Consider the following 14,314-nt stretch of genomic DNA (forward strand, 5'->3'; position numbering starts at 1 on the left):
GCTGAATAGGAAATACCCAGTTTAAAATTCTTAAGTTGAATGTAATAAACTCATGTGAACAAAAACATGACTCAAACCAAGCTATGTATCTTGCTTATGATTCAACGATTGACACTGAAATTTTGGTTGATCAATAGAAATGTCTTGCTAAAAGGGTGATACGCTGTAATTACTTTCTGGTGCCCCTTCTTCCACGATGAATTGCATAAAATCTACACAAATATTCGATAGTTTTTCGAACACAAGTAAATGAAACAATGCTTTTTAAACAGTTTCCATAGGCCTGACACATTATTATTATGAGTATAAAAGCATTATCGGTGTTCTTAAAAAATTATTGCAATGAAAAAACATCTTTGTTTGTTCACATTTGTTGTTTTTTAATGAAAATGAAAATAATGGATGGGCCTTGGTACAATAGAGCGACATGCCTGCCAATACATTAATTTGAATTATAGCTCTTTAAAATATGTGACAACATTTTCAGTTAAGTTTATTTTCTTCAATCAATAGTGAGAAGGATATGAAAGGTCATACGAAATGAGTTCATGCCTGGTAAATGACAATTGTCTATAATGGAGAAGGCCAATTAACTTTTTCAATGTTTTTAATTTGAGGAATTGAGTGCATTCATTCTGGTGCATTGAGGTACACTTTTCTTCTCTCACATATAGAATTTTCTAAAATACAATAAGTAGCAAGTAGCGGAGGGAAAAAATGTACCTCTATGCTCTCATGTATTTTAATCGTTTTATAAAGTGATGGGGGGGGGGGGGGGGGCTAAAACAAAGGGATCTGGAAGTTAACCGTGAACACCAACTGAAAATTTAGTTATTTATATTGCATATGATCTTATTTTCGGTAAAAATGGTATTCCATGAAGGTAAATATATCAAAGATTAAGTATATGCAAAAATACGTGAAAATTCGGATATTCATTTTTAATCAATTTACTGAGGGGTCACATGGTACAATATCCTTTGAACGCCCATAAAAGCCATTGTTGCTCAGGTGAGCGGTGTGGCCCATTGGGCCTCTTGTTTATGCTATAAAATCTTTTCGCTCAACTATGCTTCTGCTCATCAATACTTTAATACATGTACTTTATATTTTTAAAAGCATTTATATTTCAATATCAAAAGTTACATGACCTACATTGTCATAGGTATATATTTATTCCGGATATATTGGTACGATTTAACTCATATTTTAGTTTCGATCTAATCATATCCGGTATAATACAATTGCACATTTTCCCCTACATGATGTGTGATGTAGAGCCGTTTTATATCAGCTGTGGCTGCAACAGAACCCCTCACTGTCTGGATTGGGCGTCATCGGGGGTGATTTGTTTTGGAGCCAGTCATGCTGTAGCAATTTATTACCCAGAGGTAATATATCCCACGTAACGTTTCACAAGGTGTTGTGTGACAGCGTGATGCAATATTTTCACATACTTAGAAACTTTTAATATTCAATTTAATTGAACTCTTTATTGACCAATTAAGGGCCCTCAAAGGGCAACAGGGAGATTATACAATATATATATATATTTATAATGCACAATGAACACATATGATCGTCTGTCACAGTCAAAAAAAGTACTCATAAAACCATTTGTAATGAATTGATCTGAATCACGTTCCTCAGAAAATTGACAATGATATGGAGGGAAAACCTTAATTTCACTGTCAGTATGCATCTTTGTTACGACTTTGTTTAGTTTTAACCTAAATTTTTAGATAAATTTTTTGTCTAAGATTTCTCTGCAACTATCAATCACAGCAGTTTGAAATTTTAACACATTTTTGTTGTGGCTTGCTTTATGGTCATTGGTGGGATTCATATTTTAACAAATTCACTGTCAGCTTCCTGTTAAATGCTGACTTTACTTTTTTGTACATTCACATCAGAAGGGTTGGGAGGATCACTATAGTGAGCATTGGCTCACAGATTTCTTGTTTATTTTGCCTAGTACAACTTATATTATCCTACTGGTACTTCATGTGTTTCAGGGATATGCAAATGGACATGGAACCATATCCCAAACACTGATTAAGCATTCTGATCGAGTGAATTGTGTCAAGTGGATTAGTAATTCGAACAGTAAGTATAATCACCTTGAAAGCTGGTAAATTTCTGTGTTATTTATTTCATAAGTTCAATACATTTTTTAACACTACATTTATATATGTGTGTTAATGAGAAATAGGTATATCTTATGTTGAACAAACTCCATGTTGCAATGTTTTTGAAGTTTATGAAGTTTTTCTATGCACTGTGGTATTATGTCATAAGACCTTTTTCTCAATAATTGGCTCATATTTATTTTATCTCATTTTATCACCCATTCAATTATATTATTTATAATATCTTTACTATTAAAATATTTCTTTTTTAAATCTTGGAATCTTGAATACCTGGTAATTTAGATCTACAAACTATATCTGATCTTTAATCTTGGAGATTAAGGTGCCAAAAATTATGTTTGAATAAATACATGTACGTGTACACTTAATTTTTGTTCTGACAGGGCAGCTTTGTGATGAACGGTTTATTTCGGGCTCTGTGGACAAAACTGCAATTGTATGGAAAAAGGAAAAAGATGGTCAGGTAAATCATAATGCCATGCACTTTGATAAAGGTGTGTTGATTTCTCGTATTAAGCTCTCCAGAGCTTTTCTGATCAGTCATCTTTGAATTTGATTTTCACAGTACAAAGCAGCAGCTGTTCTTGATTTCCACTCTGGGCCAATCACAATAGTGAATGGATTAGAATTAACCAATCAGAATGTGACATACGTTGTTACAGGCTCCACAGACTCCCAGATTATGATATGGAAGGATTTGGGAACTAATGGTTAGATTGTATTATTATATATTACATTAATAATATGTAACTGTATGATAACTACAGGTACAATGTCAAGAGCTTCTATGGTGTTTTTATCTGTTTAAACGAAATCAATATTTGATTTAATTGTGCAACAAGAAATTATATTGTTACAAAATAAAATTCAGTTTTGAAGCAGCTAGTATTACTGAAAATTTTTGCCTAAATGTGTGTCAATTTTTGTTTGTATTTGAAATTCAATTAAATAGATTGAAATATACATTAAGAAATTCAATTAAATATATTGAAATACATTAGCATTGAACCTTATTTTTTTTAAGTTTGCACTTATTCTTTAAATCCAATTTATTATTTTTCAGATTGTGTGAAGATTCTTATTTTAATTAATATATGATTAATTTATGATTCTGTACCTTTCACATTAATTTTTTAGAGTTCTCCCCCTTGCAAAGCATCAGTTTTGGCTCTGGTTTTGTTCTTGACATCTCTCTTGTTTGTCTACCATCTGAGGAAGGTAATATTCCATATACTATAAAACAATGCATTAGCACACATTGACAATATACAATAACTGTTTACAGATATGTCATGCCAAATTTGGAAATGCATGTATTTCATTAGGTGACCGAGTAACAGATTGTCATATAACCGGGGAATACATGTAGTAAGTTATAATAACTGCTTCACTCCTGCTCATTTTGAACAAAAGAAAGCTTCAGTAAAGTTTGCAATTCTGTAAGTTTTAAATTCTTTTTTCAACATACAAAAAAAAACTGTACTGCCAATCCAATATCAATAAAAATTAATTTCAAATTTTTTTTAACTCTTTACCCCTGTAATGCCAATTTTTTACACAAATTCTTAACACATTTACTTAGGACTCCTTTACAGGTAAACCTATTTCAGATGAACTAAAACAGCTGGAGTTTAATTTTTCAAACATATATCGGACATTTATATACCATAATTATATCTTTTGCAGAGAAGAATTAGTAAGCAGTTAGAACTTGTTCCGATCCATTTGATTAATTTCAATAAAACAAGTTCAAACCATTTATATATATACCAATGAATTCATAATGATACAAGGTTTCCATATATCAATGTTACGATTTTTAAGTCAGGTCTTTAAAATTAGTGAACTTTAATACTCAGGTGAACTTCATCTTCGGTAAATAAACCCCCCCCCCCCCCCCCCCCCAGATGAACTTCATCTTTTGTAGAATAAAAATAATTTAATGAAATACTATCACTCTCCTCTCCATGTTCTCCTATAGTTCTCATATTTTTTAATTTGACAGTGGTAATTTTAGTGCCTTTTTTGCCAAGTAACTTGATACCACACTAATATATGAAAAACATTTATTTTTTACTATAAATTTAAATGCTTGCAACATTTTGTTATTTTCAATTTTCCAGTCCCTCTCTTGGCCTGTGGATGTGATGACCACAAGGTTCATATATATGCCTTACAAGATGACTTCAAGATTTTTCAGGTATTGCAAGCTATCTTTGTTATTTAAAAGAAACATATGGCAAACTTGTTTGTTCAAACGATTGGATATTCCATAGTCTGATAATATTTCAATTTTCAAAAGATCCTGATTCAAGGTCATCAAGTAACAAGGTTATGGTCATAATAAATATGAATTTGATTGAATCAAAACTGTTTACTATCCCAAAACAAGGTTAGAACTATTTAATATTTTTAACCGGGTTTTCCAACAGAAGCTTTTGAAACTTAGTAATTTTTGTGCAAAATATTGCTTTAGGGTACTCCATTTCACTGGATACGGGTTGACATGGATTATGGATACAGTTCACATAAAAGAAAAACCGATTTGCTGTCACATTGACAGCTTTTCACTTGTTTATTGTTATATTCAGTAGTATATTCTCACTTTATTACTCAATATAGACGAATAGTCAATAATTGTAATACTAGCTCGTTCCAGAAATATTAATTGGTCAATATTTTTATTATATATTTCAATAAACTACTTCTGATTCATTGATTTGTAAACGGTGACATAAATAAATCTTTTTGACTCCAAAACAAAATGACATCATAATAGGCTATCAGTCAAGGCAAGTAAACAATGGACAATGGACACACAAAGCGACGGTTTGCTATCATATCCGAAATATAATATTTTGTGAATTATTGTGATTGCCTGGTTTGTGCTGGCACCCAATTATAATTTGGATTATAATTTGAATTATAATGTCTTGGATGCAGCATGACCCTGACCTAAGGTTACTTGATGAAATTTAAGGTCATCCCCTCCCCCCAGCCCCCCGGTCGCGACACCAATGCATATTACTTGATTCAGTCATATAATATCTGGGATTTTTTTCGTTGTATTTTTCGTTGTAATGAAGAAACATGCTTAGTTTTACCTTTTAGTAAGATTAACATTTATTTTGAAACTTAATTTTTTTGGTAATAATCTTAAACAAATCTCCTGGAATTCCTATTGAATTAATGCTTACTTTTCTTGCATACAATATATGATATTTTATGTTTTTTGTAAATTTGTAGACTTTCTCCAAGGTCATATCTCTACAAGGTCATGAGGACTGGGTGAGAGCGGTGGACTTCTGTGTGGAAGGTAATCATGTCATGTGTTTTTCGATGCCTCACCTAAAGATGAAGTGGACAACAACTTTAAAATGGTCCCTGTAGATGTTATAAAAGTGCAGCTTCCAACAGCCTCTGCTTGTTGGCAAAGACATTTAATATTCATATCATATAATCTGTTTGTGAAAATCATGTTAAACAAGCTTAATACCAGTAAAATGCAAAATAAAGTTGGTTTAGATACAGAAATTCTTTTCTCGATAGTTCACATTGATGATTGAAATCTAGAAATTTAACTTCAATTGGACTGCAGTTACCCTACATATGTTGCATTAGAGAGGTTTAAGTAAATATTTCATGTCTTAAACTTAATGTATAATATGTTATTGTATTTTAATTCTTTGGTATTGTTTTAAAAGATGGTGGTGATATTATGTTGGCAAGTGCTGGTCAGGATTACCTCATCAGAATCTGGAGGCTGTCATCCCGACAGGCTGGAATTGATGATGTCATCAAATCTGTTAAACAGCTGTCTATAGACGAAGAAATAAAAATGAGAGAAAACACTTTCAGCTTTACACACAAAGGTACAGTTCTGACTACCAGAGGGGAATTCAAAATTATTATCAAAGTATTATTGTTACTACTGCAGTAGTACTTAATTCTTCAATTTGTAAATATGTTGCAGTCTTCTTTTACATGTATCTATTTGAGTTACCATACTGAATAATTTTTGTGTTTTAATTTTAATAGAAAAAAAACACATGTTTGCTGTAAGATTGGAATCAGTTTTAAGTGGACATGAAAACTGGATCTATAGTATACGGTGGCAACTCCCTGTGGTCATGGAAACCTCCAATCATCAGCCAATGAGATTGCTGTCAGCCTCAATGGACAAAACAATGATTACCTGGATGCCAGATCTGGATTCTGGAGTATGGATTGAACAAGTCAGTAGTTTTGCCAAGTTCAATGTCAGTACATGTATTGTTGCTTATTATACCTAAAAGAATTATGGATATTTTTCTGTAGATGAAAATTGTCTAAGTATTGCTATGAAAATATTCAGAGTTCTGGAAGTAAATATTTAAATCAAATAGCTTTTTTATGGTGAGCCATTCAATCATTGCATGCATGTAAGTAAATTGCTTTGATTAAATTTTATTAGTACTGTGGAATCATTTAAATTTGTTGAGGCCAATTGTCATGGATTCCTTAAATTTTACAGGTTCATGGGGACGTAATTTCCTGTATTCTCTTATACCAACATAAGGAAATATGATTTTAAAACCCTAATTTATTAATTTGTGGAGGATGTTAATTCATGGATGAAAGGTTCCAACAAATTCCACGAAAATTGAGCCACCATGAAATCTAATGATTCCACAGTAATGCAACTTGTTAAAAGCAATAATTTGATTGACAGATGCGGGTGGGAGAGGTCGGTGGAAATACCCTGGGATTATACGGGGGAATGTTTGCACCGGATGGAAGGTCTATCATCGCCCATGGTTATCAAGGCGCATTCCATCAGTGGTCCTTGGATGAGGTTTGAATTCATCACTTGTAACCTAGCAAACCTAATTTTATAATTTGTCTCTTTAACCTTTTCCTTTTGTTCAATTATTACCTTAAAAGGTATTTGAAATGTGTGTAGCTATTATGCTCTTGTGCTAGTGAAATTGGATTAATATGTGTAAAGGAAGTCATAATTATACCCCCCACAAACAAAGTTTTTTTTTGGGGGGGGGGATATATAGGAATCACCTTCTCTGTCTGTCCATCTGTCTGACTGTGCAAAATTCAGGTCTGGTTCATTTCTTTTTTATGGAGAACATGGGAAGTTCTTACTTTACACAAACATTGCTTATGTCCTGTGTGTGTGACATGACTTTGACCCAAGGTCATTTGGGCAAGGTCATGGTCACTGGTAGGAAAAGTGCAAAAAATCTGTGTCTAGTCCGTATCTTTTTTATGGAGAAACAAAGGAAGTTCCTATTTCACATAAACATTGCTTATTACCTATAGGGATGTTAAATGATTAGAAGCTAAAATTTGACACAAAGATTGCTTTTGACCTCTAAATATGTCCTGACTTGAGCTTTGGTCAGTTTTGCTAGTTCAATGTCACTATAAGGAAAAGAAGAGTCCCTTATTTTCTAATAAAGAAATACTTCAGTTTTGATATTTTCTTAGTGGAGGGTATCATTTGTGAGTATTTTCACAGTACCTCAAGTGGACATAAGGAACAATATCTTTTACAGAGTGTGAATGTAAATGTTGGGGATATTAACTTGAATTAAATGGATCATTTGGATTTGGTAGCTATACATTAAGCATTTTTTATTTACATGTATCTCCCAGTCATAACAGTAAAATTTTTCTTCTAAGGAAGGTAAGCAGTGGCGACCAGTGGTGACAGGAAGTGGCCACTTTGATGAGGTGGAGGATCTGAGCTGGGACACCGGTGGTCAGTTTGTGTTGTCTGTTTCTAAAGACCAAACCACGCGGTTACATGCTCCCACAACATACAAACAAGGAAAGGTATGTATGCTAGGGAAATATGATTTTCAAGGGGAGGTAGACTAAGTTAACTGTATTACTTATAATGCCCATGGACTTATATTTTAGGTAATTATGAAAAACATTATCTGATATAAGGTATATAATGCTTTAATATAGTTCAAACATACATGCATTTGGTTTTGTTTCTTATATTCTTGAATTCATGATATTCCTGTTTGAATTCAGAAAAATATTAGTCTTACATGTATAACCAGGTTAGCTAACTTCAGCTCTAGCATATTGAAATGTAGTATGTTTGCAGTGACATATACAATTGGAAATGATGCACACTCTACAGATATATTCAAGACATCATTAAAACGCATTCACTTTTTTTCAAAACTTGGAAATGGACAATTTATTGATGTATAATTGCCGGTAAATTTGTTAAATTTCATATCACTAACACTTGAGGTTTGATGAGAAATATTACAAAATTAAAAAGCATTTTCAACATGCACATATTTTTATTTGAGATAAAATATTTTAATAATGACAATCCAAAGCCTTCCAAAGTACTCTTAATCTTTGAACTTGCAAATAAACTCAAAAGATAAAAATATTTAGGGTTAATATATAAGAGCATTTTATTGTAATATTTTATTGTAATAGCATGGAATATTTATGATTTATGTATCAATTGGCTAAAATTTAATATATAAAAGAGTTGAAAAATACCACTTTAAATTTGTAGTTTCTTTTCTTCATCATCCACCAAAGATTACTCAATATTATTTCATTTTGTGCAGGAAATTTGGTATGAGATTGCCCGACCACAGGTCCATGGATATGATCTACAATGTTTAGCTGTCATCAATCGCTATAAGTTTGCTTCAGGGGCAGATGAAAAAGTCATAAGAGCATTTGAGGCCCCCAGGAATTTCATTGAGAATTTTTGTTCCCTTTGTGGTAAAGAGCTAAAAACAGAACTTCAGAAAGAGGTAAGATTATTTATTAATTTCTACATTTGAGAATATTGTTTTGCTTGAATTTTTAGGTCAGTATATTCACTTAAAGCTACCCATTCCTATTTCACGCTTTTCTTTCCCCTTTTTCTCCATTCGCTCAGCAAAACATGAATTATTTCCTGTTCGTATGCAAAAAACCCACGGCCATGAAAAATTGGATAAGACGTAGTTAGCTGTCAGACTAAACAACAATCATAGAATCCAAAGGAGTGCCAATGGCATCCATATAATTGAAGTTGAAATGAAGTGGTACAGGTTTCCGAGGGGAAAAACTGTTTATTTAAACAGCTCCAGTGGATTGGACATATTAAACAAAAGTCATACAAAATCTCTGAAAATAGAATCATAATTAAAAGTAAAAAATTAACGAAAACTTGTAAGTCATTGGCTAACTTTTGTCAAGTGGTTATAATTACTGATTCCAGAAATTATATAACCCTAAGCCAAATACCTGCAAATTACTAGCTATAGGATAAACAGAATAGTGCCCTTAATCTCAAGAACATAACAAAACAATTTAAATGCCCATTACATTTAAGCGAACTTGATCCAGTGGAACAGGTGGCAGTCCGCAAATTTAAATCCAATAGACCCCAGTTCAAACCAACTAAACTACACAAACTTAAAATTAAAAAAACCAAAAACTTGCTTGACAAATGATTTTCATGCTCTTTAGACAGAGTTAATTTTTATAGATAAATTCAGAGCTTAGATATTTGTCAACCTAAAACTAAACTTTTGGCTGGCTGTTTTTTTTTTTTTTACACATTTATTGGTTGGGGTTGGGATTGGTATTTCTGTAACATCGGCATAGATTTTCAAAGCTGTGTATAATGCACAGGTACCTGACCTCATATATTTCATGAACATTTTTAACAGTTGTGATATGAATTTGCCTTGGACAGGAAGCTCAGAATCGGCCTGAGGGCGCTAGTGTCCCTGCTCTGGGACTGTCCAACAAAGCGGTATTTACCGAGGAGAGGGTTCCAGATGACAGGGAGCTGCAGCCCCACCCCAATGATCAGTATCCTGAGGTCTACTTCACTCCAATGACTCTCACAGGTCAGATGAATATACATCAAAACTCAAATGTTAAAATGTACATGTACATAAAAACTTTTAAATACTTTTCTTAGATACCTGTACCTTCTTTCATCAGTAGGCTTCACTTGAAATATCACTGGTGTCACAAATAGATTTTACAGCACAACAAATTTGTGTTAAAAAAAAATAAATGGCAGATGTCAGTATAAATGTATATTAAATGTACTTATTCAGATTGATGAAATCTTTGATTTTACAGAGCCCCCTACAGAGGAACAGCTTTTACAAAACACTCTGTGGCCAGAGACCCAGAAGCTGTATGGTCATGGATACGAGATCTTCTCTTTGGCGTGTGATCCAAGTGGAAAAGTTCTGGCCTCAGCCTGCAAGGTACATGTACATAAATGATGTACATAATTAACAAATCAGGGGGACTATAGTCTTTTTTTCATATATTTTCAAGGCTCAAACTTGTGTGGAAGCATCTTGAGGTAGCATAGATTCAAGTCTGTTAAAATCATTGTCCTCGAGGTTAAGGTGGGTCAACAGTGGGGGAATAAATATTTAAATAGGATTATATAGAGGAAATCTTTAAAAATCTTCTTCTCAAATACCAATTGGTCAGAAAAGTTTTAACTTGTATGGAAGCATCCAGGGGTAGTGTAGATTCAAGTTTGTTCAAATCATGATCACTAGGGGTAGGGTGGGGCCACAATGGGGGTCAAATTTTTACATAGAAAGATAAACAGAAAAATCTTCAAAAATTTTCTTTTCACACCTATATCAGCCAGAAAAGTTGTAACTTGTGGCTAAGCATCCTCATGTAGTGTAGATTCAAATTACATGTAGTTCAAATTACTGTATAATTACAGGGTTATTTTTCGCCCCGTTTAATTTTTGCCTTTCTACAATTGCAAAAAGTTTCGCCCCGTCTTGAATTCACCCAGAAGCAGTTATCTTTAAAGGGGCGAAATAAACTTGGGCAAATATTTCCCTGTATACATTATGCTTCCCAGAGGTAGGGTTCAGCCACAATGGGGGAGGGGGTATCAAGTTTTTAAGATAGAAAAATTGATAAAAATCTTCTGGAAAAGCAATCAGCTAAAAAAACTGAAACTTGTGTGAAAACACAGGTTGTGCAGACAAAAGTTTTAAATCAGGATTCCCTGGAGAAAAGTGGGGCCATAAGGAGGCTGGGGTTAAACATTTCAGAGAAAAATCTTCTCACAAATCCAAAAACAGCAAAAGGGCTGGGTATTTACTGTAGAAATATGTGTATAAATAGCGGAAGATTTTTTAACTTTTTGTGGAAGATCTACTGTACTAAATTGTCAAGATATTTTGATATTTGATACTGTAATGCTGATTTGATTGGCCATTGTTGCTCAGATGAACAATGTAACCCCTGGTCCTCTTGTTTATTTTTTACAGGCTGCTAAAGCAGACTTTGCAGGCATCATCTTGTGGGATACTGTTGACTGGACACAGTTATGTTCCCTGCATAGCCACACACTCACTGTCACTCAGATGGCATTTTCACATAATGGTAACTTCCTGTTGTCTGTGTCCAGGGACAGAACGTGGGCAGTTTACAGGAAGAAAACAGCAGATCAACCAGAGTCAGGTACTTATTGCTGAACTATGGTACTGTGATTAGATACCATTAAAATAAGAATCAGCATGATGGATGTTGAGAGTTTTGGTGGGAGAAAATCTGTATTTTTACACATGTACATTTGCCTGTATATCCTTGATCATACATGTAATTTCTTAACCCAAGGCTCTCAGCCATTATTTGATTTTTAAATTTCTTCAAATTTAGAGATAACAGTGTTTTACAAAAAAATACAGCAAGGTATTAATGATAAATACAGTACATGCTAAATAAGATCATTGACTTTTTCATGAAATGCACATACATAAAAATGTGCGCAACAGTTACTCTTTCCCCACTTAATTTACTATTTATAATGTCATATGTAAACACACCCATCTTTTTTTCCCCATGAATTGAGATGATATTATTTCATTGTTCATAGAAGTGTTGTAGAGTACTGAAAAAGAATTGCTTAAAAGACCTAAAGGCCCTTGGTCTTCCTATTTGAAAGTTTTGTTTACTTTATATCTTTTTTATGACAGATCCCCTTTTCAGTAAATTGACTGGAACAGACAAGAAAACGGCAGTCCACACAAGAATCATTTGGTCGTGTGCCTGGAGTCCGAATGATGAACATTTCTTCACAGCATCAAGGGACAAAAAGGTGATATACATGTACTTGATATCTCTGAATTTTTTTTTAACCTGAGGGAGAGAGGTGTTTTAAAACATTATATTATGAGGTTGTCTAGAGTGCAAATGATTCTACAGTATTTATTTGGTATGTGATCAAGGTAGTTGTTCTTTTGCAACTATTTCACAATTTTTTGATGTTTTACAATGCATATGCCATTTAATAATGATACCTGTACTTTGCTGCTTTGCAGATCATCGTGTGGCAGAACCCGGGTCTGTGTGAGGGTGGTGACTGTCAGTCGGTCGACTCCGTGACACTCCCTGACTCAGTCACTGCCATTGATGTCTCCAGTTACCTCCTGACCGAAAACAGGTGAGGTCATCATCTGAGGTCAATACTCTAATTAAACTCTGTGTGTTTGTATTTTATTTTGTAATAGCAGGTAATAGGCATGGCGGTGGATTTGCAGAAGATGTATGCTTCATTTTACTGCAGGGTTTTCAATGTGAAACTTTGAGCGCATTTTCAAATTGTTCTGAATGTTGCATTCCCATTGTAGGCACTTGCTTGCAGCTGGTCTTGACAATGGGAGAATCACACTCTATACCTGGAAACATACTGCTGATAAATCAAGCGGATGGGTTCTCTTAGCAGAGCTGGATCAAAGGTATTAGACAATTAAACAATTCAAGTTTTTATGTTTTAAGAGTAAATATTACTGTATTAATGAGACTAATAACCAGTGGCAGTGTTTATGGGTGCAGGAGGTAACAAATACATACTGTTTTCGTTTACAGGCAATCTCACCATCTAACTGTAAAGAGGATTCGCTTCTCTCCTCAACTAAAAGACAAGAAAATACAGGAAATTGCTAGCTGCAGTTTGGATCATTGTGTCAAACTATACAGGACAGATATCACTAAATTATGAATGCAATAAATTATGTTACGTTAACTTTTTGTACAAAGTATTTGCAATTTCATTTATTGTACAAACTGAATAAATGATATAAATAAATCAAATAATATGTTTTATATGACTTTTAAAAGCATTGATGCTGAAAGATTTTAAGTTCAAAATGATTGCCATAGACATCTGAAAATACGGTTGATATGGATCACTGGCTATACTTTTGTCCAGTATCTCCAGTTTTTTGTCTGCACATTTAGACAAAAATGTAACATTAAACATTTTTAATCAACTTTGATTAAAGTTGCATCAAACTATTTGGGCAGTACTTTTGTTATTTTTAAAGTTTATATTATTTTTTCTTTTGTTAGCATTTTTAGTCACTTTTGACAGGTGTTTATCATCAGTCTGATAGTTCATGTTCGACTATTTATCCATTTTAATGAATTTTGGAAGTTGTCAACGAAAGATGTTTATTGCTATATATTTACATCTACCAAGTATGATTCCCTCTACTTCTAACGGAAACTTGTACTCAATTCATAGCTTTATAGAAACAGCCAGACTGAAATCTACACGCCCCGTTTATCGATTGGTCGAAATCTAGGAAACTGACAGGACTGAAATCGACACGCCCTGTTCATCGATTGGTCGTAACCTACGGCGATCTAAATCTGCACGAAATAATCATGATGATGCCAGACTTTTTATACTCAATTTATTAATAAGTTAAAAGAAAGATGTAAATATAAACAATAAATGCTCACAGAATAAATCACAGAAATCTCACATATACCGTACTTAGGTTATGATTTCTGCAGAGGTAAGCTATGAATGAAGAAATCATTTATACAAAACCGACGCATACATGAACGTATAGTTTAACAATTACAGTAAGAAAACGGCTAATGAAGCGAGGCTTTCACGTTTCCGTTTGAAACACATGCATATGGTCCACGTATTGCAGTCCTTTTTTAAAGGACAACAACCTGTACGCCTATATAATCTGAAATGAATATTGAGCATTGCAGTGAACAGCTGGTGAAATACCGGTGTGTGTGTGTGTGTGTGTGTGTGTGTGTGTGTGTGTGTGTGTGTGTATATATATATATATATATATATATATATATATATATATATATATATATATATATATATA

At 33.4% G+C, this 14,314-nt stretch overlaps 1 protein-coding gene across 1 annotated transcript; it reads left to right on the forward strand.

Annotated features, from left to right (window-relative positions):
- The first annotated feature begins 1,235 nt into the window (after positions 1–1,235).
- LOC128164243 (elongator complex protein 2-like) lies at positions 1,236–13,462 on the forward strand. Its single transcript, XM_052828012.1, has 19 exons — positions 1,236–1,391; positions 2,016–2,106; positions 2,534–2,613; positions 2,716–2,860; positions 3,288–3,368; positions 4,274–4,350; positions 5,397–5,466; positions 5,855–6,022; positions 6,189–6,385; positions 6,862–6,984; positions 7,827–7,979; positions 8,750–8,941; positions 9,874–10,030; positions 10,272–10,402; positions 11,444–11,636; positions 12,152–12,273; positions 12,497–12,618; positions 12,806–12,913; positions 13,044–13,462. Exons 1-19 carry the CDS (start codon positions 1,263–1,265, stop codon positions 13,174–13,176), a joined length of 2,472 nt encoding a protein of 823 aa, XP_052683972.1. The 5' UTR covers positions 1,236–1,262; the 3' UTR covers positions 13,177–13,462.
- Positions 13,463–14,314: the final 852 nt, after the last annotated feature.

This window comes from Crassostrea angulata, chromosome 9 (genome assembly GCF_025612915.1).
Source record: "Crassostrea angulata isolate pt1a10 chromosome 9, ASM2561291v2, whole genome shotgun sequence".
Taxonomy (NCBI): Eukaryota; Metazoa; Mollusca; class Bivalvia; order Ostreida; family Ostreidae; genus Magallana; species Magallana angulata.